General features: G+C 37.6%; 2 protein-coding genes, 1 long non-coding RNA gene and 1 pseudogene across 7 annotated transcripts; 2 read left to right on the top strand and 2 right to left on the bottom strand.

Annotated features, from left to right (window-relative positions):
* Positions 1-84: 84 nt before the first annotated feature.
* On the bottom strand, positions 85-15,302 carry LOC122326305 (guanylate-binding protein 1-like). 2 transcript variants are annotated; one of them, XM_043221087.1, is made up of 7 exons: positions 15,169-15,302; positions 14,825-15,067; positions 14,286-14,563; positions 13,966-14,178; positions 13,552-13,669; positions 13,223-13,416; positions 12,935-13,109 (listed from the first exon to the last, which is right to left on the bottom strand). In XM_043221087.1, exons 1-7 carry the CDS (start codon positions 15,284-15,286, stop codon positions 13,062-13,064), a joined length of 1,212 nt encoding a protein of 403 aa, XP_043077022.1. In that variant the 5' UTR covers positions 15,287-15,302; the 3' UTR covers positions 12,935-13,061. The 2 variants fall into 2 exon arrangements, with proteins under 2 accessions (XP_043077031.1, XP_043077022.1); XM_043221096.1 differs by lacking the exons at positions 12,935-13,109; positions 13,223-13,416; positions 13,552-13,669 and adding exons at positions 85-695; positions 819-921.
* Positions 5,131-19,798, top strand: LOC122326257 (guanylate-binding protein 1-like). Of its 4 annotated transcripts, none has more exons than XM_043221014.1 (11): positions 5,131-5,502; positions 6,473-6,681; positions 6,772-6,899; positions 6,972-7,081; positions 7,172-7,368; positions 7,485-7,730; positions 7,805-7,953; positions 8,172-8,303; positions 8,523-8,735; positions 8,829-8,931; positions 19,236-19,798. In XM_043221014.1, exons 2-11 carry the CDS (start codon positions 6,492-6,494, stop codon positions 19,796-19,798), a joined length of 2,031 nt encoding a protein of 676 aa, XP_043076949.1. In that variant the 5' UTR covers positions 5,131-5,502; positions 6,473-6,491. The 4 variants fall into 4 exon arrangements, with proteins under 4 accessions (XP_043076949.1, XP_043076935.1, XP_043076959.1 ...); XM_043221000.1 differs by having other exon boundaries at positions 5,131-5,507; XM_043221024.1 differs by lacking the exon at positions 19,236-19,798 and adding an exon at positions 9,087-9,644 and having other exon boundaries at positions 5,132-5,507.
* Positions 11,484-12,771, top strand: LOC122326317. Its single transcript, XR_006247464.1, has 4 exons — positions 11,484-11,672; positions 12,164-12,198; positions 12,279-12,369; positions 12,447-12,771. It is a non-coding gene; the product is annotated as an uncharacterized LOC122326317 (long non-coding RNA).
* A 781-nt stretch (positions 19,799-20,579) lies between the features above and the next one.
* On the bottom strand, positions 20,580-26,917 carry LOC122326304 (annotated as a pseudogene).
* Positions 26,918-26,948: the final 31 nt, after the last annotated feature.

The following is a 26,948-nucleotide window of genomic DNA, read 5'->3' as shown; positions in this document are numbered from 1 at the left end:
TTGTGGGGTATTTTTGGAAGGCATTAATGGTTTTTAGCATTTTAACAGAGATTTGAACTGTTTTTCACCTGGATTTACCTGAATAAATAACACACAGTGAAAGCACCATAAAACTCATTGCTTGGAGGCTTACGGCCCGTTTACACCAAGGATGATAACTATAATGATAAAGGTTTTTAAAAACTTTCAGAATTTAAACATTTAAATGACAAATTCCACACATCTACTACATGACTTTTGCACTTTTTTAAATCAGAATCCAATGCAACCACTCTTATTTGAACCATTTCATGACAAAGCCCAAGATCAGTTCTGCTGTAGCACTGAGACCTGCCTCTGCATCTATAAGGCTTGCTCCTGCAAACCCTTCTCTAGAAGAGCATCTTTCTCCTGCAGTGCAACACAAACAGCCACAAGTGAAAAAAATTGCTAACCAGGACTTTTTTGAAGGTGACTTCTCTGGAACAAGCAAAGTCTATGATTTTAAAGTGTCCTGTTCTTACTCTTAGCTTGACTTCCAGGACTCGTTCATTGTCTCTCCTCATTCTCTCCTGCTCTTTCCATCTGACAAATGATCTGATCCACATGTTCTTTATGGGATCTCCGCATGTCTTTATAAGCCTGCTCCTGTAGCCGGTTCTGTTCCTCTAGACCTCTTTGTCGTTGCGCTAGAATCTCATTCTTCAAGCTCTGCACTGTATAAAGAAAGGAACTAATTCTGATGTAAAATCAATTGCCAAATTAGACTATTAAAGTCTTTTGTGTATCACTGAGATCCTTGAGTGATGGGTACATGAAAACTATGACCCTCTATGTACCCTCTTTTTCCTGTTCCGCTTCACTAAGAGATTGGTCAGCTTGTAGAATAAAATTTCCAATATCTTCCTTTTCTTTCAAAAACTTGCTCAACACTTCTTCATTCTGTAGGAAAAAAGGTCTGCAATCATATAAAACATGCTGCAAATAATCTATAAAACAGTTTTTTGCTGCTAAAACTATTAAAATAGTTTTTCTTTGAATATATATATTCAGATCACTATCTAGTCTTGTGTGAACTCTGTATAGTTAAACCTGTAAACTCTGCAAACTCTTTTCTATTTTTCTAGCACTTTAGATACAGTTGCTCCTTTGCACTTAAAAAAAGATAAAAGAAAACAATCTGACTCCATGGTATAATAAAAACACAGAAAATGAAGCGCAGGTGGAGAAAAACTCAATTAGAAGTATTTCGTATTGCCTGGGGGGACAGTATCCTTTCATACAGAAAAGCATTAAAAATTGCAAGATCTGATTATTTTTCATCTCTTTTAGAAGAAAACAAACACAATCCCCGGTATTTCTTCAAAACAGTAACAAAATTAACGAAAAATAAAGCGTCAACAGGTGCTAACATTCCCCAAGAGTTTGAATTTCTTTAATTTTAAGATTGATACCATCAGAGATAAAATTGTAACTATGCAGCCGTCAACTACAGTTTCACATCAGTTAGTGAGCTATAGATCCCCTGAGTAAAAACACTCATACACTCATTCTCCACTATAGGAAAAGAAGACTTGTACAAACTTGTTAAATCATCTAAACCAGCAACATGTATGTTAGACCCTATTCCATCTAAACGATTAAAAGATTTGCTTCCAGAAGTCACAGATCCTATTTTGACCATTATTAATTCATAATTGTTATTAGGATATGTTCCCAAAACCTTCAAACTAGCTGTAGTTAAGCCTCATATTAAGAAACCACATCTTGATCCCAAAGACTTAGTAAATTACAGACCAATCTCTAATCTCCCTTTTCTGTCAAAGATACTAGAAAAGGTAGTATCCTGTATTCCTTTTTAGAAAAAAATGGTATTTGCGAGGATTTCCAATCAGGTTTTAGACCGTACCATAGTACTGAGACTGCTCTCAAAAGATTTACTGATAACCTGCTTCTATCATCGGATCGTGGTTTTATCTTGTTATTAGTGCAATTAGATCTTAGCGCAGCATTCGATACTATCGATCACAACATTCTCTTGGATAGACTAGAAAACTATGTTGGCATTAGAGGAAGCGCCTTAGCATGGTTTAAATCATATCTACCTGTTCTATCAGTTTGTAGCACTAAATGAGGAGGTATCATATCGCTCACAAGGTAAATATGGAGTTCCTCAAGGCTCAGTGCTAGGACCGTTACTTTTCAACCTTTACACGTTACCTCTGGGAGATATTATCAGGAGACATGGTCTTATCTTTCACTGCTATGCTGATGATACTCAGCTCTATATTTCAGCGCAGCCTGGTGATACACACCAAATTGAGAATCTAACAGAATGCATAGTCGATATAAAAAAACTGGATGAGTAACTTCTTAATGCTAAATTCTTTAAAGGAGGTGCTAATAATTGGACCTAAAAACCCCACATATAATAATCTAGAACACAGCCTATCACTTGATGGCTGCTCTGTTAATTTTTCATCATCAGTTAGGAACCTAGGTGTGCTGTTTGACGGCAATCTTACCTTCGAAACCACGTTTCCAGCATCTGTAAAACTGCGTTTTTCCATCTTAAAAATGTATCAAAATAATGACCTGCTTTCAACCTCTAATGCAGAAATATTAATTTATGCATTTATGACCTCGAGGTTAGATTATTGTAATGCTATATTGGGTGTTTGTTCTGCATGCTTGATGAACAAACCTCAGCTAATCCAAAACGCAGCAGCTAGAGTCTTTACTAGAACTAGGAAGTATGATCATATTAGCCCGGTTCTGTCAGCACTGCACTGGCTCACTAACAAACATCGGATAGATTTTAAAATCTTATTACCTATAAAGCCCTGAATGGTTTAGCTCCTCAATACTTGAGCGAGCTCTTATCACATTATAGTCCTGCATGTAGGCTGCATTCTCAAAACTCTGGCCTAGAATACCTAGAATATCAAAATCGCCTGCAGGCGGCAGATCCTTTTCCTATGTAGCACCTAAACTCTGGAACAATCTCCCTAACTCTGTTCGGGAAGCAGACACACTCTACCAGTTTATATCTAGATTAAAGACACGTATTTTTAACTTAGCCTACACAAAACACACCAACACACTTTTATTATTCAAATCCGTTAAAAGATTTTTAGGCTGCATTACTTAGATTCGCTGGAACCGGGAACACTACTCCTAAAACACAATGTACTTGTGACATCGTTAAAAGAATGGCATCTACACTAATATTACTCCTGTTTCTTTCTTAATCTGTTTCACAGTTTGTATCCAGACTAGATGGTGGATCAGCACCCAGAGATTATGTTCATCAGAGACCAGAACACCTAGATGCGCTCTGTGGACCGATCACCAGATCCTGATGCATGCACACACACACACACACACACACACACACTAAGTCATTTACACAGCTGAGTTTAAAATTGAACTGGAAGTTAAGTGCTGGGCGTCCGGTCAAAGGAGAACTGGCCCCAACTGAGTCAGGTTTCTCCCAAGGTTTTTGTGTATGGATGGGATTTTGGTTCCTTGCCGCTGTCGCCTCTGGCTTGCTTTGTTGGGGACACTTAACTTCTAGTGATTATTGTCGAATTGATTACAGAGACCATCTCTGCATTTAATAACAAATAGTTCACTCTCATCATTATACATCCCTGTCATTGTATTCTTCTGATTTATACTGTTCAGTGCTTTGATGCAACCTGTGTTGTTAAAAACGCTATATAAATAAAAATGATTGATTGAGTGAAATACATATATGAATAAAAAAAAGTTACTAGAGTAAAAACAAGCAATCTGAAATATAAACTGACTAAAATCTTTATTTATTTTAGGACAGTGTTTATAATTTTTATTTTATTATTTAAATTTATAATTTATTATTTTGGACAGAGATGTGCTGTAGGGAATAGTTCACACACACAAAAATGAATAATATTTTTTTTTCCGACTATGGCGACCCAAAACAGCTGTTTACAAACTTTCTTCAAAATATGTTCCTTTGTGTTTAGCAGAACAAAGAAATCCATACAGATTTGGAACTAATCAAGGGTGAGTAAATGATGACTGACTATTCCTTTAAATAAGAGCTCCTGAGTCTTAACATCAAGTCTTTACCCAATGGAACCAATTGAAGGAAAAATTGTAAATCTTAGTATTTTATGATTGCATGTTGTTTCACATATTAATCAACAGATATCAGAGTGTGTCTGTACTGTTGGTATCCTCCAGGTACAATCCATCAGAAACACATTTTTAGAACTGCAGGGCCTCGTCCACTGCACGGACGTTCTGGACCTTAGCCAGAGACACCACTGCATTCTCCAAACAATCTTCAAGCTGCGTATCGCCTCAATGTAAACCTCAGCAAGATTACTCAGAGCTCTCAGGGAACACAGATTATGAAATAAATTTTATGTAATCAACACCCAAAATGTAAGGATAGAGTTTGGAACAGTACTATGTGTTTGGAAGACATCATTGCATGCAGCATAGTGAAGGAGAGATATCACTTACAGCACCTTTAGAAAGTTGATAATACTAACAAAGTTTTTAAAAAAGCAATCAACATATTGTGCATCGCTAATATTTAGATTAGATTGATGGATGTCACGTGTCACTAGATTCACTACAATGTTTATTTACTACAAGTGCTTCTATGAACGTACACACCTGTCCCAGTAATTACACGGCTTCCGCTGACTGTTTTTGGATCTGCACTGTCAAAAATGCAATGGCAGAAGGTGTTTGCCTGCTCAAGGAACTCTTAATCTAGATCATTCTCAGTCAGCTCCTCCATTCTTCTCATGTTTTGCGTACTAGCAGGCCGGGGGAAAACAAAGCACTTCCTCACCGCAAAGAAATGTCGCAGGCAGCTGCGGGGCAGGTTATACTGCTCAGTTTGACGTGAGCTACCTATAAGAAACAACATTCCATACAAGCAGCAATAATTTGAACGATCACTAAACAATCACTATTCCCTGCTGAATAAAGCAGCATAGACCAGCTAATGCTCCCATGTTCTTTAGCATCTGCTAAAACAGTGCTTTCAGACAGGTTTTTAAACAGTGGTTTTAATGTAATTTTGCGCTCAAATATGGCACAGCTGAAGGTACTGATTGGAAAGAGTATAAATCGTGTAATTCCTCACTTAATTTCAGTGTCAGTGCACTCTCTAGATACTCGTCTGATGTTATTGGCTCGTTTTCTAGTTTCAGTTCCAGAGTGAAGTCACGAACAACCCAGACAAACGATGGAAAAACTCGCATGACCGGCGAAAGAGGAATGCAGACACGAAAGTGAAAATAAAAGTGAAACAGCAGGTTCGGTCCGGTCAGCGCGTAAAGCGATTCCCCAAATATCCGCGTTTAGCGTCAAATTAGTGGGCGGATACTAGGAGGCAACCGTATAATCTATAAATAAGACCTGAGGTACCGTTCAGCGCGCGAGAGAGGTGTCGCGTGGAGGAAGAGTGAGACTCGTGACCATCTTTACCCTGAACTTGAATCAAGACACATAAGTTGAGTTACGTAAGTGAACTTTTTGTTTTTGTTTTGACAATTTCTTTGACATTTATTCAAATGTGGAACATCTATTTAAAAATTCAGTTGTGCCAATGTTTTGTTTACAATCCGATTATTAAACATTTGAATTACACGCTGACTATATCTGAAGGACTGTGGTTACTTTTATATTCACGGGTTCTGAAAGCAGTCAAATGGCAGGACGTTTGCTGTGTCAGGCCTGGCCGCTCATATAACCTGCAAAATTTTGAAACAAACAAACAAAAAAATGCCATTATTCTACGTTTACATTGCTACATTTTTCTCCCGTTAATTCCTATATGGTAATCATTGTCAAACATGGCAATTTCGAGTGAAATGTGGCACTATGGTGGCCTTCCAAAGCTGTTTACAAGGTGTGCTTTGGTTTGTCCTCTTATTCACACTGTGCCGTGTGAATTGGCATTTAGCAGCTAAAAAAACAATACTTTATTCACATTCTGTTACAATGAGAAAATTTGCAGGCATGTAGAACTCGCAGTCTTTTAAAAATCCAGTGTGTTGAAGAGCGCTGGCCAACCAGAGAGGTGTTCAAGAAATCAAAAGGTATTTCTGTGGTTTGTCGCTCAATGCCACGAATACACCTTGTGAAAATAAGCTTAACAGTTATCAGAGCGCAAACAAACACTGGAAATGTTGTCAAATCTGTATAAGCTTACATTAGTTTAACCAGTCTATGAGTTTACCTGAACTTCTCACATTCACTTGAGAAAGTGTGAGAAAATCGATGTGAAGACTTCTTAATTACTGTTGCAAAACAAACCACAAGCAACGCTTGGTGTTAATTGTGGTAGGTCAGAAGTGTAGTAAGTATCAGAATAAAATACTTATTTGTTATATGTATGTGTGTATGTATATGTAGGCGGTGTCCTGCAAATCTCTCAAAGTGAGCAGTTTCATAAATAACCAATTTTATTTCCTTCACAAAACAGGAAGAGCTAGAGAGCAAGCATGTCTAAAGCTGGACTAATGCCTTCGCCCATATGTTTGGTGGAGAATGTGAACGGATCACTTGGTGTCTGTAAGCCTGCCATTGAGTTCCTGAGTCAGATCAATGAGCCGGTGGTGGTGGTGTCTGTGGTGGGACTCTATCGTACGGGGAAGTCTTACCTTATGAACCGCCTGGCAGGACACCAGTCTGGTGAGAGAACTTCCTAGACATACCAGCTTATTGTGTGCATATTAGCTACATGCTAATTATTATAAAAAAAAAAAACTATTGATGTCTTAGGTTTTGCTCTCGGCAACACTATTGAGTCAAAGACCAAAGGCATTTGGATGTGGTGTGTCCCTCATCCCTTTAAAGATGGACACACTCTGGTGCTGCTGGACACAGAGGGACTTGGTGACGTGGCCAAAGTGAGGACAAGAATCAAACTGCTGGCTTTAATAGTCTTGTTGATAACTTGATCCAAAGACTGTGTGTTTCAGGGAGACTCTAAGAATGACAGCTGGATCTTCTGTTTGGCTGTTCTGCTCAGCAGCACTCTGGTGTACAACAGCCGAGGCACAATCGATAACACCGCATTGGAGAACCTGCAGTATCCTTTAATCACATAACCCACTTCCTCTTTCACATACTGAATACGACTACACTTTATAAAATGCTGTTATTTCTTAATGTGCGGCAGCTACGTTGTTGAGCTCACAGAGCAGATCAAGATCAGGTCGACAGAAGCAGCAGATGAGGAAGATGTGGATTGTAAGTTCGTGCAGTTTTTCCCATCATTCACCTGGGTCGTGAGAGATTTCACCTTGGAATTGGAAATTGAAGGAAAGAGAGTGACTGAGGACGAGTACCTTGAATTTTCCCTCCAGCTCAAGAAAGGTATCTAACATGAACAATTTGAAAAATGTGGAAATAAACATTGACCGAAGACTGACAGAAGAAAACCTTTCTCACTGCAATTTGGTAAAAATGTATTTTTTTTTTTTTTCTAAAAGGTGTGAACAAGAAAGTCAGTGAATACAACCTGCCTCGTCAATGTATCCGAAGCTATTTCCCTTCCCCCAGGAAGTGTTTTGTGTTCCCTACTCCAACATCACCAGAAAAAATGTCACGTTTAGAAAGTTTGCAAGAACGGGACCTTGTACCTGATTTTCTGAAGGCCACAGAACGTTTCTGTGAACACATCTTTTACAATAGTGTGGTGAAAACAGTGAAAGGAGGACACAGAGTTACTGGCAAATGTGAGGGTTATATTTATCAGGTCATATATTTACTATGTATGCTTTTATAATTAAATCTGTTTGTGTGTTGTCAGTACTCGGACACCTGGTTGAGATTTATGTAGACACAATCAGAAGTGGTAATGTGCCCTGTCTGGACAATGCAGTTGTTGCTCTGGCAAATCTAGAAAACCAGACAGCTGTTCAAGAAGCTTTGAAAGTGTATCAGAATGGGTTGGACAAGGTACATGTATGACACACCATTATTTAATATTCAGTTACTCATTATTGTTTTACTTATCTAAAATTTAGATTTTTCCATTGTATGTGCTTTGTTTTGATTTTTATTTTTGCTGACATAATGATATTAAGCCAATAATTACAGCCCTACCAATTACATGTTGTGTGTTTGTTTTTTTTTTTTAACCCCAATTCAGTAACCAAGCATGCTGCTTTTTCCAGATAAAAAACACGTTCCCTGTTGGTGTGGATGATATTTCCGCAGAGCACCAGAAGTTCAGCAGTCTGGCCACCGCTGAGTTTATGAAATGCTCCTTTAAAGATGAAAAAGGGGAGTATATGAAAAAACTGGTGGTAAGTTTTTAAATGCAGCTGTCATTTAAATATTCATAGAGATGGGGAACCTTTTTTTTTTTTTTTTCTTATTTTAAAGGAAAAGTTGAAGGGTTTATTGCTTTCATGTGTGTAAAATAAATTAGTCTTTCTCTTATAGGACATCTGCAGAAGAGCTTTAAACTGTAACTCCTATGGTAATATAGTAGACTTTCTAATTTTGTGTATGTGTTTGTTTAGGAAGAAATAAATGCGTACTATGCAGTACTGCTGCAAGAGAATGAGATGTCGTCAGAGAAAAAGTGCAGAGATCTGCTGAACAGTCTGTCCTCTGACATGAATAAACGTCTGCAGGATGGAGAATACAGTCAACCTGGAGGATATGAACTCTACAGCAGAGACAAAGACACCATTGTTGAACAGTACCGCAGAGAACCCAACAAAGGTGTATCGGTGAGGACAGTGTTTTTGTAAAATTGTTCTTTGAATCTGCAAGTAGAGCTGAGCTCATCTATACAGTAGAAGTTAATGTATGTTTATGTGCAGGCCGAGGCTGTGCTCAATGAGTTTCTAAATGAGAGGCAACCAGAAGCAAATAGCATCCGCTATACTGACACACAACTCACAGAAAATGACCGGAAAATGGAAGGTAATATTTGTAATTCATTACACTGTTTAATCCTGGAGCATTCGTAATATAATAAAACCCAAGAACCAGATTGTTACTCAAGAAGAGCATCTTGGAGTTCTGGAGGTTTGGTATCAATATCATTTCTTTTGTTTTTTCTTTTTCTTGACGAACAGAGGAAAAGGAGAGGAATACTCTGCTGCAACAGCAGTTTAAAGAGGAAGAAGAGAAACGCATTGAGAGTGAGCGAATGATGCAGGTAGAAAAAGAGCGACAGAATGACCAAATAAGACAGATGCAGGAGAAGTTCAACAAGGAGCTGCTGCAGCAGCAAAAGGAGATGGGCAGAGCCATTGAGAGCAAGCTGAAGGAGCAGGGGGATTTGCTAAACAAAGGCTTTAATGAGAAAGCTGATCTCCTGAATGAAGAGATAACCAATCTAAAAAAAGAAAAGGAAAGTTCTGGTGGTGTTATGAAGGAAATTGTGATGCCTATTTTAGGCTTTGTGGCAGAAATTCTTCCACCTTTCCTTAACTATAGAGCGCTGAGGAAAGGATTCTAACAGGACTCAAAAACGTAACTTCAAATTTGTTTCCATGCAGATCACAAATTGACTTATTCACATTATTCAGAAGCATGTATTTAAGGAGCACAGTTTAACAAGTGGTGTATTACAGTGATTCACATGTACTTTATATTGTGTAAATTAAAGGATGTACAATGTTGCTGGTGAAGGGAGTCTGTGTTCTTTGATACTTTGGCCTTTTGGCTTAGGCTTAATGAGAATGTTTACAAAATATGTATCTTTAATAGCATTAGTCTTACATTTCTTTAAAAGATCATTAAATGCATCCAATAAAATATTTAAATGATAGGTTCAGACATTTCAAAGCTGCTGTAGTCACGCACTCTTTTGGCTTTGGAAGTTTTCTGTTAACATCTGTATTACCGCTTTTTTTTTTTTTTTTTTTGTATACCCTGAGAAATCATAAACGTTTGTAAAACTGAGTGAAAATTATAACTTTTTTTTTTTTTTTTTTGTATAGAACCCCCTCCTCATTTACAATCTTAAAACATTTTCCAATGAATAGGTATTTAAATGTCATTTTCTTTTGTTTATGAAAGTATTGACATACTTATTCATAAGACACTCAATGAAAATTCATCTAAACTTGAGAGCACTCCTGCAGTTAATGCAGGCCAAAGAGCTTATTGTAAATGAGTCCATTCACACCTTCCACATTTGTTTAAAAATGTGATTATTGGCAATGCAATTTTTTTTTTTAACTTTAAAGCACAATTTAATCATGTTTTTCAGAGTAAGTATTAGTTTTTACCTTTTAGTTTTGCTTTCAGGACACGTTCATTGTCTCATTGACTGATTCTCCTGCTCTCTCTCCATCTGACTAAAGATCTGTTTCACATGCTCATCATAGGATCTTTGCATGTCTTCCAACGCCTGCTTCTTTGCCCGGTTCTGCTCCTTTAGGTTGTCATTATTTAATTTTACTCTGCACTGTATAGAGAAGGATATATTAACTATATAGGTTCACAAGGCAATGTTACTATAAATCAGTCACAAACTTTTGGTGGTTATTCATTTTCTGATTGAAATCATTGTACTGCATTATTGAGGGCTCTGATTAATAGAAATATGTGCAGCTGATTTAAACAGATTTATGTGTTTTGTAGCAAATCATACTTGAACAGTGGTTTGTTTCAAGAAAAGAAACTTGCACTGACTAATCTTAAAACATGTCAGTGCCTTTAATTTGTCTTACGATGCACACCAGTAGCGTTTTTTTCTAAGGCATGCGAATGAAAATGACTTAGAAGGCACAAATGAATTATGAACTAATCCTGGTTTAGGCTAAACCCTGTCTATGAAACCTAAAGTATTGTGTCTCTTTAAAAAAAGTGGTTTGTAAATGAGCAGCGTCTCACAGTCTCGTAGGGGAAACGTGTCATCGATGCACAAAGTCTCAAGGATGCTTTCTTTCACCATCGTCCCATTGGACATGATCCTGCCCCACACCATGACTCTGCAAAAGAAATAGTAAACATTGTAATATTCCCTTACAAAAGACGAGATCAACTTGGCACAATAGATAAATTATAGCATTAATAAGAAGGGAAAAAAGGAGGGGGGAAAAAAGTGTGGCAATGCACAGTCAGTATCACACAATAGAGTCTACCTGATTAAACAAATTATATTTTGCAATATAGAAGAAGAATCCATTAAACACTTATTTTATGATTGTATATTTACCCAGATGTTTTGTATCTTATATTATCTAATATTTAAATTGTTAAAATTAAAGATTTGATTCTCTCGTGGAGATATATTTTTGTTGTATAAAAAGTGTTGAGCACAATCTGGTGGTTTATTTAATACTCATGCATGAGAAATGCCATTGTCACATCTCTGGACTCTGTTATTGTTTTTTGTCTCGTGCCACGTGCTATCTGTGCCCTACCTTCCCTTCATGTTTAATTGTTTAATTATATTCACCTGCTCCTTGTTAGTTTAGTCTATTACGTTTTATATTTAAGTCCTGTGTGTTTGTCGGATCGTCAATGTCGATTCAATGTCTTTAGTCAATGTCCAGAAGTGGTTTTTGTTCTGCATACCTGCCTTTGTATATTTATTTTGCTCCTTTTGGATTAAATCTATTTGAGTTTATTTACGTCTTGAGTGCTCCCTTCCTGAGAAACCACGAAACGTGACAGCCATATACACAAAAAATAGCCTAATAATAAAGGTAACATTATTTAAAATGCACTAAAGTGTTACACTGAAGACTTAAAAGATCTAAGAAGTAAAAAAGCAAAAAAATATTTTTTTTTAATTTTGGAACCCTTTTCTTATGTAAATGTTTTATAAGTTATACCTTGCAGGTATCTTTTTCATTTTGTTTGTTCTTTTTAATGCTATCATGAATGTAATTAATATTAGTTGAAAACATTGTGATCCTTGATGTGGTTATGGTGTATTACTGTTCCTATTATGCAGTTAATAAATGGAAACGCTAATACCTGTACCAACATAAATCTGAGCTATGAGGATTATAATTACTGAAATAATTAGTAGTGTTTGTAGTTCCTCGTGGCCAATCATACTAAAGTAATGTGTAGTCAGCTAAAATAAATACAGTGAATGTGAAATGAGAGCTCAATTAATGTTTGGTCTTATGTAAATTCATCTTTCGTGTAGAACTGACTTTTTTTCTTTTCTTTTTTTTCATTTGTCCAGATGCCTTTTTGCCTCTTGCTAGAACACGACTGTCTGTAAGTTTTGTAAGCTAAAAACATCTTCTCTATGAATGTAAAGTGTGCACGCTATTTCCTGCGCTTGTTACTTGTTTCAGCTGCAGTCGTTCAACATGAGGAAGCTCCGAGACACAAACACTCCCAGGATGAAGAGACTTCCAGCCTTTGACCATCACAACACCACTGCAGGTGTTTGTTTGTGTGTTTATTTCTGTCTATGATTTACTATTCTGGATATGCACAACTCATTTCAGTTATGTGTTTAGGAGGATGCTCTGGTGATGATGATGATGAAGCAAGTCGTGGTGATGAGCATTTTGCCCTGCAGTCTCCTGGCAGACCCAGCTCCATTGATACAGCCACTACAGAGCCCTGGGTTCGAGCCGAGTCTTCAGACACACTCAGGAGACTAATGTCCGGCTCTGAGCTTTGAGACGGGTCATTGCATACATAACCGCACTGAGTGTAAAAGCTTGTTATTGCAGTGCAGTACATATTGGGCATTTTATGTAGTCTTCAGAACTCTTAAATAAAAGGCTGATCAGCAGAATCTCTATGAGATTGACTGTATCACAAAATCTGTTCTGTAAACTGAGTTGTTATTTGAAACAAAATGCACAGACAATTTCTCTCTAATCTTACTTTTGTGGGGTATTTTCTGAAGGCATCTGTGCATGCTTATAACTGGTGTAAACAGACCTTTGTGTGAGAGAAGCAAACTCAGTGTGCAACCACTCTTATTTGAACCATTTCATGACAAAGCCCGGCAAGATCAGTTCTGCTGTAGCACTGAGACCATCTGCAATCCGGCTGAGTGTAGATCGTTTTGATTTCTTTTTTTCATGCATTTCTGATCTTAGACCGTCAATCTGCCTCTGCATCTATAAGGCTTGCTCCTGTAAACCCTTCTCTAGAAGAGCATCTTTTTCCTGCAGTGCAACACAAACAGCCACAAGTGAAAAAAATTGCTAACCAGGACTTTTTTGAAGGTGACTTCTCTGGAACAAGCAAAGTCTATGATTTGAAAGTGTCCCGTTCTTACTCTTAGCTTGGCTTCCAGGACTCGTTCATTGTCTCTCCTCATTCTCTCCTGCTCTCTTTCCATCTGACAAATGATCTGATCCACATGTTCTTTATGGGATCTCTGCATGTCTTTATAAGCCTGCTCCTTTAGCCGGTTCTGTTCCTCTAGACCTCTTTGTCGCTGCGATAGAATCTCATTCTTCAAGCTCTGCACTGTATAAAGAAAGAGACAGTATAAGGAACTAATTCTGATGTAAAATCAATTGCAAAATTTGACTATTAAAGTCTTTTGTGTATCACTGAGATCCTTGAGTGATGGGTACATGAAAACTATGACCCTCTATGTACCCTCTTTTTCCTGTTCCGCTTCACTGAGAGATTGGTCAGCTTGTAGAATAATATTTCCAATATCTTCCTTTTCTTTCAAAAACTTGCTCAACACTTGTTCATTCTGTAGGAAAAAGGTCTGCAATCATATATAAATAAAATATATATATATATATATATATATATATATATATATATATATATATATATATATATATATATATATATATATATATATATATATATATATTTTTTTTTTTTTTTTTTATTATAAATACAAAGAAAGACCACGAACCATGGACCCAATTGAATGAAAAATTTTAAATCTTAATATTTTATGATTGTTTGTTGTTTCATATATTCAACAACATATAAAGATATTGATCAGTATTGTTGTAAACTTCTAAAACCAAAACATGAATGTTTGAACTCTACCATTATTTGTGAGTGTGTTCTTTCTCTGTAGTCACTGGTCAGATATCTGAGTGTGTGTCTGTACTGTTGGTATCCTCCAGGTCTCAGGTACAATCCATCAGAAACACATTTCTCGAGTGTATCAAACACCTCAAGCAGAACAGCTTTACACTGCTTGATAGATTCTTCCTGATTTTGCCGGCATATTTGCTGATATTCATCATTCAGTTTCTCCTAAAACAAGTGAAAGAAACTGAAAATGTAATAAACTGTTACATTTGAACTCTACAGTACATGTACATACTGTTTATTTGAGCTTTTTCTCTCATCATGTACTTTACCATGAGCCCTTTTTGGTAGATCTGTTCATTGTCATTGAAGGACATGGTGATGAATACTTCAATGGCCGCCTTCTCTGCATCTGTGTGGATGTCGGACAGCTCTTCTGGGCGCAGAGGAAGCTGAGCCATGCTGAACATCTCAGTCATGTAAAACTGCAGGGCCTCGTCCACCGCATGGACGTTCTGGATCTTAGCCAGAGACACCACTGCATTCTCCAAACAAGGAATCTTCCCGCTGCGGATCGCCTCAATGTAAACCTCGGCGAGATTACCCAAAGCTGTCAGGAAAAACAGATTGTAATACATTTTGGAACAACACCCAAAATGTAAGGATAGAGTTTGGAAGACATCATTGCATGCAGCATAGTGAAGGAGCGATATCACTTACAGCACCTTTAGAAAGTTGATAATACTAACCGATTTTTTAAAAAAAGCAATCAACATATTGTGCATCGCTAATATTTAGATTAGATTGATGGATGTCACGTGTCACTAGATTCACTACAATGTTTATTTTCTACAAGTGCTTCTATGAACACCTGTCCCAGTAATTACACGGCTTCCGCTGACTGTTTTTGGATCTGCACTGTCAAAAATGTAATGGCAGAAGGTGTTTTCCTGCTCAAGGAACTCTGAATCTAGATCATTCCCAGTCAGCTCCTCCATTCTTCTCATGTTTTGCGTACTAGCAGGCCGGGTGAAAACAAAGCACTTCCTCACCGCAAAGAAATGTCGCAGGCAGCTGCGAGGCAGGTTATACTGCTCAGTTTGACGTGAGCTACCTATAAGGTTTTTAAACAGTGGTTTTAATGTAATTTTGCGCTCAAATATGGCACAGCTGAAGGTACTGATTGGAAAGAGTATAAATCGTGTAATTCCTCACCTGATTTCAGTGTCAGTGCACTCTCTAGATACTCGTCTGATGTTATTGGCTCGTTTTCTAGTTTCAGTTCCAGAGTGAAGTCACGAACAACCCAGACAAACGATGGAAAAACTCGCATGACCGGCGAAAGAGGAATGCAGACACGAAAGTGAAAATAAAAGTGAAACAGCAGGTTCGGTCCGGTCAGCGCGTAAAGCGATTCCCCAAAAATCTGCGTTTAGCGTCAAATTAGTGGGCGGATACTAGGAGGCAACCGTATAATCTATAAATAAGACCTGAGGTACCGTTCAGCGCGCGAGAGAAGTGTCGCGTGGAGGAAGAGTGAGACTCGTGACCATCTTTACCCTGAACTTGAATTAAAACCCATTAAGTTGAGTTAAGTAAGTGAATTTTGTTTTGTTTTTGTTTTGACAATGTCTTTGACATTTATTTAAATGTGGAACATCTATTTAAAAATTCCGTTGTGCCAATGTTTTGTTTACAATCCGATTATTAAACATTTGAATTACACGCTGACTCTATCTGAAGGACTGTGGTTACTTTTATATTCACGGGTTCTGAAAGCAGTCAAATGGTAGCATGTTTGCTGTGTCAGGCCTGGCCGCTCCCATAACCTGCAACATTTTGAAACAAACAAACAAAAAAATGCCATTATTCTACGTTTACATTGCTACATTTTTCTCCCGTTAATTCCTATATGGTAATCATTGTCAAACATGGCAATTTCGAGTGAAATGTGGCACTATGATGGACTTCCAAAGCCGTTTACAAGGTGTGCTTTGGTTTGTCCTCTTATTCACACTGTGCCGTGTAAATTGGCATTTAGCAGCTTAAAAACAATACTTTATTCACATTCTGTTACAATGAGAAATTTCGCAGGCATGTAGAACTCGCAGTCTTTTAAAAATCCAGTGTTTTGAAGAGCGATGGCCAAGAAATCAAAAGGTATTTCTGTGGTTTGTCGCTCAATGCCATTAATACACCTTGTGAAAATAAGCTTTCAACCGTTATCAGAGCGCAAATAAACACTGGAAATGTTGTCAAATCTGTATAAGCTTACATTAGTTTAACCAGTCTATGGGTTTCCCTGAACTTCTCTCACATTCATTTGAGAAAGTGTGAGGAAATCGATGTGAAGACTCCTCTCTTAATTACCGTTTCAAAACGAACCGCAAGCAACGCTCAGTGTTAATTGTGGTAGGTCAGAAGTGTGGTAAGTATCAGAATGAAATTTACACTTGTTGTTGTTGTTATTGTTATTATTATTATTATTATTATTATTATTATTATTATTATTATTATTATTATTATTATATACATATGTAGGCGGTGTGCTGCAAATGAGCAAGTGAGCAGTTTCATAACCAATTTTATTTTCTTCATAAAACAGGAAGAGTTAGAGAGCAAGCATGTCTAAAGCTGGACTAATGCCTTCGCCCATATGTTTGGTGGAGAATGTGAACGGATCACTTGGTGTCTGTAAGCCTGCCATTGAGTTCCTGAGTCAGATCAATGAGCCGGTGGTGGTGGTGTCTGTGGTGGGACTCTATCGTACGGGGAAGTCTTACCTTATGAACCGCCTGGCAGGACACCAGTCTGGTGAGAGAACTTTCTAGACATACCAGCTTATTGTGTGCATATTAGCTACATGCTAATTATTATAAAAAAAAAAAACTATTGATGTCTTAGGTTTTGCTCTCGGCAACACTATTGAGTCAAAGACCAAAGGCATTTGGATGTGGTGTGTCCCTCATCCCTTTAAAGATGGACACACTCTGGTGCTGCTGGACACAGAGGGACTTGGTGACGTGGCCAAAGTGAGGACAAGAATCAAACTGCTGGCTTTAATAGTCTTGTTGATAACTTGATCCAAAGACTCTGTGTGTTTCAGGGAGACTCTAAGAATGACAGCTGGATCTTCTGTTTGGCTGTTCTGCTCGGCAGCACCCTGGTGTACAACAGCCGAGGCACAATCGATAACACCGCATTGGAGAACCTGCAGTATCCTTTAATCACATAACCCACTTCCTCTTTCACATACTGAATACACTTTATAAAATGCTGTTATTTCTTAATGTGCGGCAGCTACGTTGTTGAGCTCACAGAGCAGATCAAGATCAGGTCGACAGAAGCAGCAGATGAGGAAGATGTGGATTGCAAGTTCGTGCAGTTTTTCCCATCATTCACCTGGGTCGTGAGAGATTTCACCTTGGAATTGGAAATTGAAGGAAAGAGAGTGACTGAGGACGAGTACCTTGAATTTGCCCTCCAGCTCAAGAAAGGTATCTAACATGAACAATTTGAAAAGTGTGGAAATAAACATTGACCGAAGACTGATAAAAGAAAATCTTTCTTACTGCAATTTGGTAAAAATGTGTTATTTTCTTCTAAAAGGTGTGAACAAGAAAGTCAGTGACTACAACCTGCCTCGTCAATGTATCCGAAGCTATTTCCCTTCCCCCAGGAAGTGTTTTGTGTTCCCTACTCCAACATCACCAGAAAAAATGTCACGTTTAGAAAGTTTGCAAGAACGGGACCTTGTACCTGATTTTCTGAAGGCCACAAAACGTTTTTGTCAACATATCTATTACAATAGTGTGGTGAAAACAGTGAAAGGAGGACACAGAGTTACTGGCAAATGTGAGGGTTATATTTATCAGGTCATATATTTACTATGTATGCTTTTATAATTAAATCTGTTTGTGTGTTGTCAGTACTCGGACACCTGGTTGAGATTTATGTAGACACAATCAGCAGTGGTAATGTGCCCTGTCTGGACAATGCAGTTGTTGCTCTGGCAAATCTAGCAAACCAGACAGCTGTTCAAGAAGCTTTGAAAGTGTATCAGAATGGGTTGGACAAGGTACATGTATGACACACCATTATTTAATATAATCAATTACTCATCATTGTTTCACTTATCTAAAATTAGACTTTTCCATTGACGCGTGTGCTTTTTGATTTTATTTTTGCTGACATGATGATATTAAGCCAATAATTACAGCCCTACCAATTACATGTTGTTTTTTTTTGTTTACACCAATTCAGTAACCAAGCATGCTGCTTTTTCCAGATAAAAAACACATTCCCTGTTGGTGTGGATAATATTTCCTCAGAGCACCAGAATTTCAGCAGTCTGGCCACCGCTGAGTTTATGAAACGCTCTTTTAAAGATGAAAAAGGGGAGTATATGAAAAAACTGGTGGTAAGTTTTTAAATGCACCTCTATCAATAATGCAGCTGTCATTTAAATATATTCATAGAGATGGAGAACCCCCTTTTTTTTTTTTTTTTTTCTTTTGTTTTAATCGTGTTATTTTAAATGACACTTAATCAGTTAATGTTTATATATTGCTCTTATGTGTGCAAAAAATAAATTAGTCTTTCTCTTATAGGACCGCTGCAGAGGAGCTTTAAACTGTAACTGCTATGGCAGTATAGTAGACTTTCCAATTTGTATATGTGATGCATGTATGTGTTTGTTTAGGAAGAAATAAATATGTACTATGCAGTATTGCTGCAAGAGAATGAGATGTCGTCAGAGCAAAAGTGCAGAGGTCTGCTGAACAGTCTGTCCTCTGACATGAATAAACGTCTGCAGGATGGAGAATACAGTCAACCTGGAGGATATGAACTCTACAGCAGAGACAGCGACACCGTTGTTGAACAGTACCGCAGAGAACCCAACAAAGGTGTATCGGTGAGGACAGTGTTTTTGTAAAATTGTTCTTTGAATCTGCATGAAGAGCTGAGCTCATCTATACAGTAGAAGTTAATGTATGTTTATGTGCAGGCCGAGGCTGTGCTCAATGAGTTTCTAAATGAGAGGCAACCAGAAGCAAATAGCATCCGCTATACTGACACACAACTCACAGAAAATGACAGGAAAATGGAAGGTAATATTTGTAATTCATTACACTGTTTAATCCTGGAGCATTCGTAATATAATAAATCCCAAAAACCAGATTGTTACTCAAGAAGAGCATCTTGGAGTTCAGGTTCTGGAGGTTTGGTATCTAGATCATATTTCACATCTATTTTTTTTTTTTTTCTTTGTTGATGAACAGAGGAAAAGGAGAGGAATGCTCTGCTGCAACAGAATTTTAAAGAGGCAGAGGAGAAACGCATTGAGAGTGAGCGAATGATGCAGGTAGAAAGAGAGCGACAGAATGACCAAATAAGACAGATGCATGAGAAGTTCAACAAGGAGCTGGAGCAGCAGCAGCAGGAGATGGGCAGAGCCATTGAGAGCAAGCTGAAGGAGCAGGGGGATTTGCTAAAGAAAGGCTTTAATGAGAAAGCTGATCTCCTGAATGAAGATATAAAAAGTCTAAAAAAAGAAAAGGAAAGTTCTGGTGGTGTTATGAAGGAATATGTGACTCCTATTTTAGGCTTTGTGGCAGAAATCCTTCCAACTGTCCTTGACTATAGAGCAACGATAAAAGGATCAAAAAGGACTCCGAAACGGATTCCGAAAAGGATTCAAGAAGGATTCCAAGAAGGATTCCAAGAAGGATTCCAAGAAGGATTCCAAGAAGGATTCCAAGAAGGATTCCAAGAAGTAACGGAAATTTGTTTCCATGCAGATCACAAATTGACTTATTCACATTATTCAGAAGCATGTATTTAAGGAGCACAGTTTTTTAACAAATGGTGTACTACAGTGATTCACATGTACTTTATATTGTGTAAATTAAAGGATGTACAATGTTGCTGGTGAAGGGAGTCTGTGTTTTTTGATACTTTGGCCTTTTGGCTTAGGCTTAATGAGAATGTTTACAAAATATGTATGTTTAATAGCATTTGTCTTACATTCTTTAAACGATCATTAAATGCATCCAATAAATTGTATACACTGGAAAAAGTGTTAGTTGTTTATTGCAGTGCAGTACATATTGGGCATTTTATGTAGTCTTCAGGTCTCTTAAAGGGCTGATCAGTAAAATCTCTATAATATTGACTGTATCACAAAATCTGTTATTTGCACAGACAGTTTCTCTCTAATCTTTTTGTGGGGTATTTTTTTTTTTTTTTTTTTTTTTTTGAAGGTATTAATGGTTTTTAGCATTTTAGATCCGAGATTTGAACCGATATCAGATTTGAACTGATAAGAGTTTTGAACTGAGATTTGAATCCACCAGGATTTACCTGAATAACACAGTAAAAGCACCATAAAATTCATTGCTTGGAGGCTTATGGCTCTTTTACACCAAGGATGATAACTATAATGATAAAGGTTTTTAAAAACTTTCAGAAATTAAATGACAAATTCCACACATCTACTGCATGCCTTTTGCAGTTTTTTAAATCAGAATCCACCTGAAATTAAAGCGCTTGAGCACGTGGCAGATGAAATCACTGGTGTAAACAGACCTTTGTGTGAGAGAAGCAAACTCAGTGTGCAACCACTCTCATTTGAACCATTTCATGACAAAGCCCGGCAAGATCAGTTCTGCTGTAGCACTGAGACCATCTGCAATCCGGCTGAGTGTAGATCGTTTTGATTTCTTTTTTTCATGCATTTCTGATCTTAGACCGTCAATCTGCCTCTGCATCTGTAAGGCTTGCTCCTGTAAACCCTTCTGTAGAAGAGCATCTTTCTCCTGCAGTGCAACACAAACAGCCACAAGTGAAAAAAATTGCTAACCAGGACTTTTTTGAAGGTGACTTCTCTGGAACAAGCAAAGTCTATGATTTGAAAGTGTCCCGTTCTTACTCTTAGCTTGGCTTCCAGGACTTGTTCATTGTCTCTCCTCATTCTCTCCTGCTCTTTCCATCTGACAAATGATCTGATCCACATGTTCTTTATGGGATCTCCGCATGTCTTTATAAGCCTGCTCCTGTAGCCGGTTCTGTTCCTCTAGACCTCTTTGTCGCTGCGATAGAATCTCATTCTTCAAGCTCTGCACTGTATAAAGAAAGGAACTAATTCTGATGTAAAATCAATTCCCAAATTTGAATATTAAAGTCTTTTGTGTATCATTGAGATCCTTGAGTGATGGGTACATGAAAACTATGACCCTCTATGTACCCTCTTTTTCCTGTTCCGCTTCACTGAGAGATTGGTCAGCTTGTAGAATAATATTTCCAATATCTTCCTTTTCTTTCAAAAACTTGCTCAACACTTCTTCATTCTGTAGGAAAAAGGTCTGCAATCATATATAAATATATGAAATATATATATATATATATATATATATATATATATATATATATATATATATATATATATATATATATATTTTTTTTTTTTTTTTTTTTTTTTTATAAATACAAAGAAAGACCACGAACCATGGACCCAATTGAATGAAAAATTGTAAATCTTAATATTTTATGATTGTTTGTTGTTTCATATATTCAACAACATATAAAGATATTGATCAGTATTGTTGTAAACTTCTAAAACCAAAACATGAATGTTTGAACTCTACCATTATTTGTGAGTGTGTTCTTTCTCTGTAGTCACTGGTCAGATATCTGAGTGTGTGTCTGTACTGTTGGTATCCTCCAGGTCTCAGGTACAATCCATCAGAAACACATTTCTCGAGTGTATCAAACACCTCAAGCAGAACAGCTTTACACTGCTTGATAGATTCTTCCTGATTTTGCCGGCATATTTGCTGATATTCATCATTCAGTTTCTCCTAAAACAAGTGAAAGAAACTGAAAATGTAATAAACTGTTACATTTGAACTCTACAGTACATGTACATACTGTTTATTTGAGCTTTTTCTCTCATCATGTACTTTACCATGAGCCCTTTTTGGTAGATCTGTTCATTGTCATTGAAGGACATGGTGATGAATACTTCAATGGCCGCCTTCTCTGCATCTGTGTGGATGTCGGACAGCTCTTCTGGGCGCAGAGGAAGCTGAGCCATGCTGAACATTTCAGTCATGTAAAACTGCAGGGCCTCGTCCACCGCATGGACGTTCTGGATCTTAGCCAGAGACACCACTGCATTCTCGAAACAAGGAATCTTCCCGCTGCGGATCGCCTCAATGTAAACCTCGGCGAGATTACCCAAAGCTGTCAGGAAACACAGATTATGTAATAAATTTTGGAACAACACCCAAAATGTAAGGATAGAGTTTGGAACAGTACTATGTGTTTGGAAGACATCATTGCATGCAGCATAGTGAAGGAGAGATATCACTTACAGCACCTTTAGAAAGTTGATAATACTAACCGATTTTTTAAAAAAGCAATCAACATATTGTGCATCGCTAATATTTAGATTAGATTGATGGATGTCACGTGTCACTAGATTCACTACAATGTTTATTTACTACAAGTGCTTCTATGAACGTACACACCTGTCCCAGTAATTACACGGCTTCCGCTGACTGTTTTTGGATCTGCACTGTCAAAAATGTAATGGCAGAAGGTGTTTGCCTGCTCAAGGAACTCTTAATCTAGATCATTCTCAGTCAGCTCCTCCATTCTTCTCATGTTTTGCGTACTAGCAGGCCGGGTGAAAACAAAGCACTTCCTCACCGCAAAGAAATGTCGCAGGCAGCTGCGGGGCAGGTTATACTGCTCAGTTTGACGTGAGCTACCTATAAGAAACAACATTCCATACAAGCAGCAATAATTTGAACAATCACTAAACAATCACTATTCCCTGCTGAATAAAGCAGCATAGACTAGCTAATGCTCCCATGTTCTTAAGCATCTGCTAAAACATTGCTTTCAGACAGGTTTTTAAACAGTGGTTTTAATGTAATTTTGCGATCAAATATGGCACAGCTGAAGGTACTGATTGGAAAGAGTATAAATCGTGTAATTCCTCACCTGATTTCAGTGTCAGTGCACTCTCTAGATACTCGTCTGATGTTATTGGCTCGTTTTCTAGTTTCAGTTCAAGAGTGAAGTCACGAACAACCCAGACAAACGATGGAAAAACTCGCATGAAATCTGCCGACTTGTCCTCGTCTTGACTCTCTTCTGCCTTCACACGAATATTCTCAGTCAGCTCAGTAACATAGCTAAATTCAGCACTGTTCAGGAGGAATAACTGGTGCGATAAGAGTTTGTTTTCAATCTATTGCAGTGGATGTGTGTTTTGTTTATTGTGTGAGAAGGATACTGGAGCTTTTCTAGTGCCGTGTTGTCAATGACTCCTAAACTGTTGTATACTAGAGTACTGCTGAGAAGAACAGCTAGACAGAAGATCCATGTGTCATGTTTCTCATCCCCCTGAAATATTAGAAGACTGTCAATTACAGTATGTAGATAAATATGATAATTACATATGTTAAAATGAATGTATATTTTTTTGTTTTGGTCATGAAAACATCACAGCTGATGTCATCCTCCCTTACCTTTCTTACGTCCCCAAGTCCCTCTGTGTCCAGCAGCACCAGAGTGTGTCCTTCTTTATAGGGATGAGGGACACACCACATCCAAATGCCTTTGGTCTTTGACTCAATAGTGCTGCCGAGAGCAAAACCTGAGGCAATCACAATGGCATATAGTTATACAGACGACAAATGCATGGTAGATTTAAATGCATATGCAATGTGAAAAACATATATAATGTATGTATTTGCATATAATAAACGTGTTTATTTAAACTGTGTCTTAAGAAGTCGTCCTTACTGTAAATTTACAGCCATTTCCTAACAGTATCATACTGTATTTTCACAAAAGACAAATTCTGTATATTTTGCAGATTGTCTGTAAATATACAGCAGTTTTCTGTTTTTAGACAGCTAAATTTGTAATACAGAATCATACTGTAAATGCATTGCATTGTGGGATTGACTGTCTTTCGTGGTCAATTTATATGTTGTGTGATGTAGCGTGAACAGACGCTAGTATTAGTGTCAGAAAACTCAATTGGTCAGTGGATTTAACTGAACCAAAATCTCATTGTGTTATTGAAATATGTCAGGATTGATTTGCAAGTAACGTAGGCCTATCTAACGTAAGCGATTTCTCTTTCCCAGCGGTAGATCAAGAGATCTTGCTGCACTGATCAACAGAAAGCTGCTAGTTAAAAGTGGCGTCTGTGTGAACTGTGCTTTTATTAATCGTCAAGTTTTTTAAACTTTATTATTTTTTAAATTGTAGCTGTTTATGATGCAGCAGAAAATGGACGACGCTGAGAAAATGCTGAGAAAACGTCATGAAAACGTTAACGTGATGTAAGTGCTTGTGATTTGTTTACCAATTGTTAACAAAGAATGCTATGCTGTCAGTTCTGTTATCATTTTGTCAGCATGTGGAAATCCACAGTCAGCGGTAGAGCATAGAAGGTCAGGTCATGTGTGAAGGAGCGCAGCCCAACTTTGTCTCTGGACTTGCAGCACTGTTTGTCTCATTCTACAATTTCAACCTCCAGTATCACGAAGAGGCAGCTTGCAGCCTTGAGTTTGTTCAGAGGTTAGACTTTATCATATTTTACATTCATATACACTATATTGCGCAAAGGATTGGGTCACCCCCTTGGATGAACAGATCTGACTACTTTAGTAATTTCCATGAGTGCAAACCTTAATATTTATGAAATATAAACGTATAGAGAATTGTATGCTTCTAATGTTATAGCAACAGTTTGGACAGGATCCTTTTCCATTCTAACATGACAATGTCTCTGTGTATAAGCAAAATAAATGATTAATTCAGTCAATGTGGAGGAACTTGACTTGTCTGCAAAGAGCAAAAAGTCATAATGTCAGCTGGACACCTGGTGGGACTTTAAATACAGACCCTGGGCAATGTGTATTGATACTGAATTTCTATTGATATTGTGATCTAACCAGATTTAGGGGTGACAAAGAAACAATATTGTTAATAAATTATGTGATAAGCAGAAAAGATGTAGAGTAGAAATTGAAATCTGGCAACCCCACTTCCAAAAATAAATACATTTAAAATACATAATGATGAATAATTAATAGTAAAATGTTGTTCAATATGACATATTTGATTTGGTTTTCAAATAATTTTTTGCATTATTCATCATCACACCGTCCATGTTATCCAGCTCTATCTGATCTATGTGATCACGCCTAGAGGACTTGCTTGATTGCAGAATACAGTCTGATAAAACAAAATGGAATGTTTTGTTTGGATGCATTTTTTTGCTCAGGGATGTTGCAATTTAAGGGGACCTTAAGGGATAAAATATCGTTTTACAAAATCAGGGTTTTTTTCCTTTTAGACGGTGCCTTGTTATAAACCCTGAACGTGGATGAAAGGCCAAGAAAGGGAAAGTAACTTCAAAGAAGCCTGGACATGTTGTGTAAAAAAAAGCACAGCACTGTTAACCGACAGGTTTCTACTCTTCTGCAAAAACCTGCAGATTTTGAATGGAATTTTGTTTAAACCCTTTCATTACTCAAGCCATTTCTCATGAAAAGTAAGTGTATTAAGATTATTGCCGTGTTAATGTTCTGGTAATTGTTAACTGTAAATTGCATTTTAATTGTTTTATAAAAAAATACAGCCGTGTTTGTATAAGGCAAGTATTTTTATCATTAAAAAATTCTAAACAACTTTAGTATCTAGGTCACTTTAAAAAGTCTTTTAATGTACGATAAACAAATAGAATTTTTTTTTTCTTCAGAAATATATTTTCACGAAGGTCTGTTTGTTACCTGTTGAATGCATTTTACAAGTTTTAGATAAGATGGCATTTCGGCTCATATGTTCCCATTGAGCAATTTTCTTGTTTGCTTTAAAAAAAATTAAACGTAAAACTCTGCTGTATTCTACTTCCTGTTGTGACCACTGTCAGAGATGAAAGTAAAATATTTTTCATGTACGTTATTCATTTTAAGAGTACAGAATGAAAAGTGCAAATTTTTCAAAATAATACTCCCATTTCCCTGTATCTCATCAAATACAAACTCATTTGTTCTGTCCTCGTTATCATACCAGCATGCACTGCTCATGAGATCCTGGAGGGCTGGTGTCGAGAGTTTAGCTCCAACTTGCCTCGACATACCTGAAGGAAGTTTCTAACATGCCTAGTGAGAGCTTGATTAGCTGCTCCAGACGTGTTCCATTAGCGTTGGAACCAAACTCTACAGGACGCCTGCCCTCCAGGACCGAGTTTGAACAGCCCTAAGATAAACTTTGAGCATTTTCTCTCACCGGACTGGTGTCCTGCCAGGCGGTTCATAAGGTAAGACTTCCCCGTACGATAGAGTCCCACCACAGACACCACCACCACCGGCTCATTGATCCCATCCAGAATGTCTTTGGCCTCTTTTCTCACATGCAGAGTTCCTTTATCATCGTTTTCAATGAGACACACCGGGACGGACATGACCCTGCTGCACGCCATGACTGTGGAAAAACAATCCCATCCCAGCGTGTGAAACAACATGTTTAAGATGTTGCTGCTGAACAATGTATGTAACGCTGTTAAGGGTGAAAAGTTCATTTTATTGAGCTATATTTGACCTCAAATCTAAAGGTCATTAATAGTCGTGAAACTAAAAAAAAAACGTGTTTAATCAGTCTCAGGATCGTGTGAACGTTCAGTATATGGCTCAAAAAGTCTCAAAGTTGATTTGACATTGAAAAGTAAGCTCATAGTTTTTAATAATGCATTCACTTTAATTTATTACCTTACCGATAGTTGGACGACGTGCAAATGTCTTCTAAGCGAAGTCTCGTGTAATAATCTCAGCACAACTGGAGCAAAAGGTTTGCAACCCACCATAGGCTCCTCTTTCGCGATACTAATTTATTTTTTTCACCATACATGGTGTAGAGACTGGGCGGATTCTCTGATCGGCGAATGAGGGATGCGGACACGAAAGTGA

This window comes from Puntigrus tetrazona, chromosome 2 (assembly GCF_018831695.1).
Source record: "Puntigrus tetrazona isolate hp1 chromosome 2, ASM1883169v1, whole genome shotgun sequence".
Classification (NCBI taxonomy): Eukaryota; Metazoa; Chordata; class Actinopteri; order Cypriniformes; family Cyprinidae; genus Puntigrus; species Puntigrus tetrazona.
This window is presented reverse-complemented; position numbering and strand designations above follow the sequence as displayed.

Excerpts from the sequence above, each read along its gene's own strand:
- LOC122326257 (XM_043221014.1), top strand. The coding sequence starts at position 6,492 with ATGTCTAAAGCTGGACTAATGCCTTCGCCCATATGTTTGGTGGAGAAT. Across the intron at positions 7,731-7,804 it reads ACACAGAGTTACTGGCAAAT|TACTCGGACACCTGGTTGAG; the intron begins GTGAGGGTTATA and ends GTGTGTTGTCAG. Across the intron at positions 8,736-8,828 it reads AACCCAACAAAGGTGTATCG|GCCGAGGCTGTGCTCAATGA; the intron begins GTGAGGACAGTG and ends GTTTATGTGCAG.
- LOC122326305 (XM_043221087.1), bottom strand. The coding sequence starts at position 15,286 with ATGCGAGTTTTTCCATCGTTTGTCTGGGTTGTTCGTGACTTCACTCTG. Across the intron at positions 14,179-14,285 it reads TCTACCAAAAAGGGCTCATG|GAGAAACTGAATGATGAATA; the intron begins GTAAAGTACATG and ends CACTTGTTTTAG. Across the intron at positions 13,110-13,222 it reads TCCTGGAAGCCAAGCTAAGA|GAAAAAGATGCTCTTCTAGA; the intron begins GTAAGAACGGGA and ends GTTGCACTGCAG.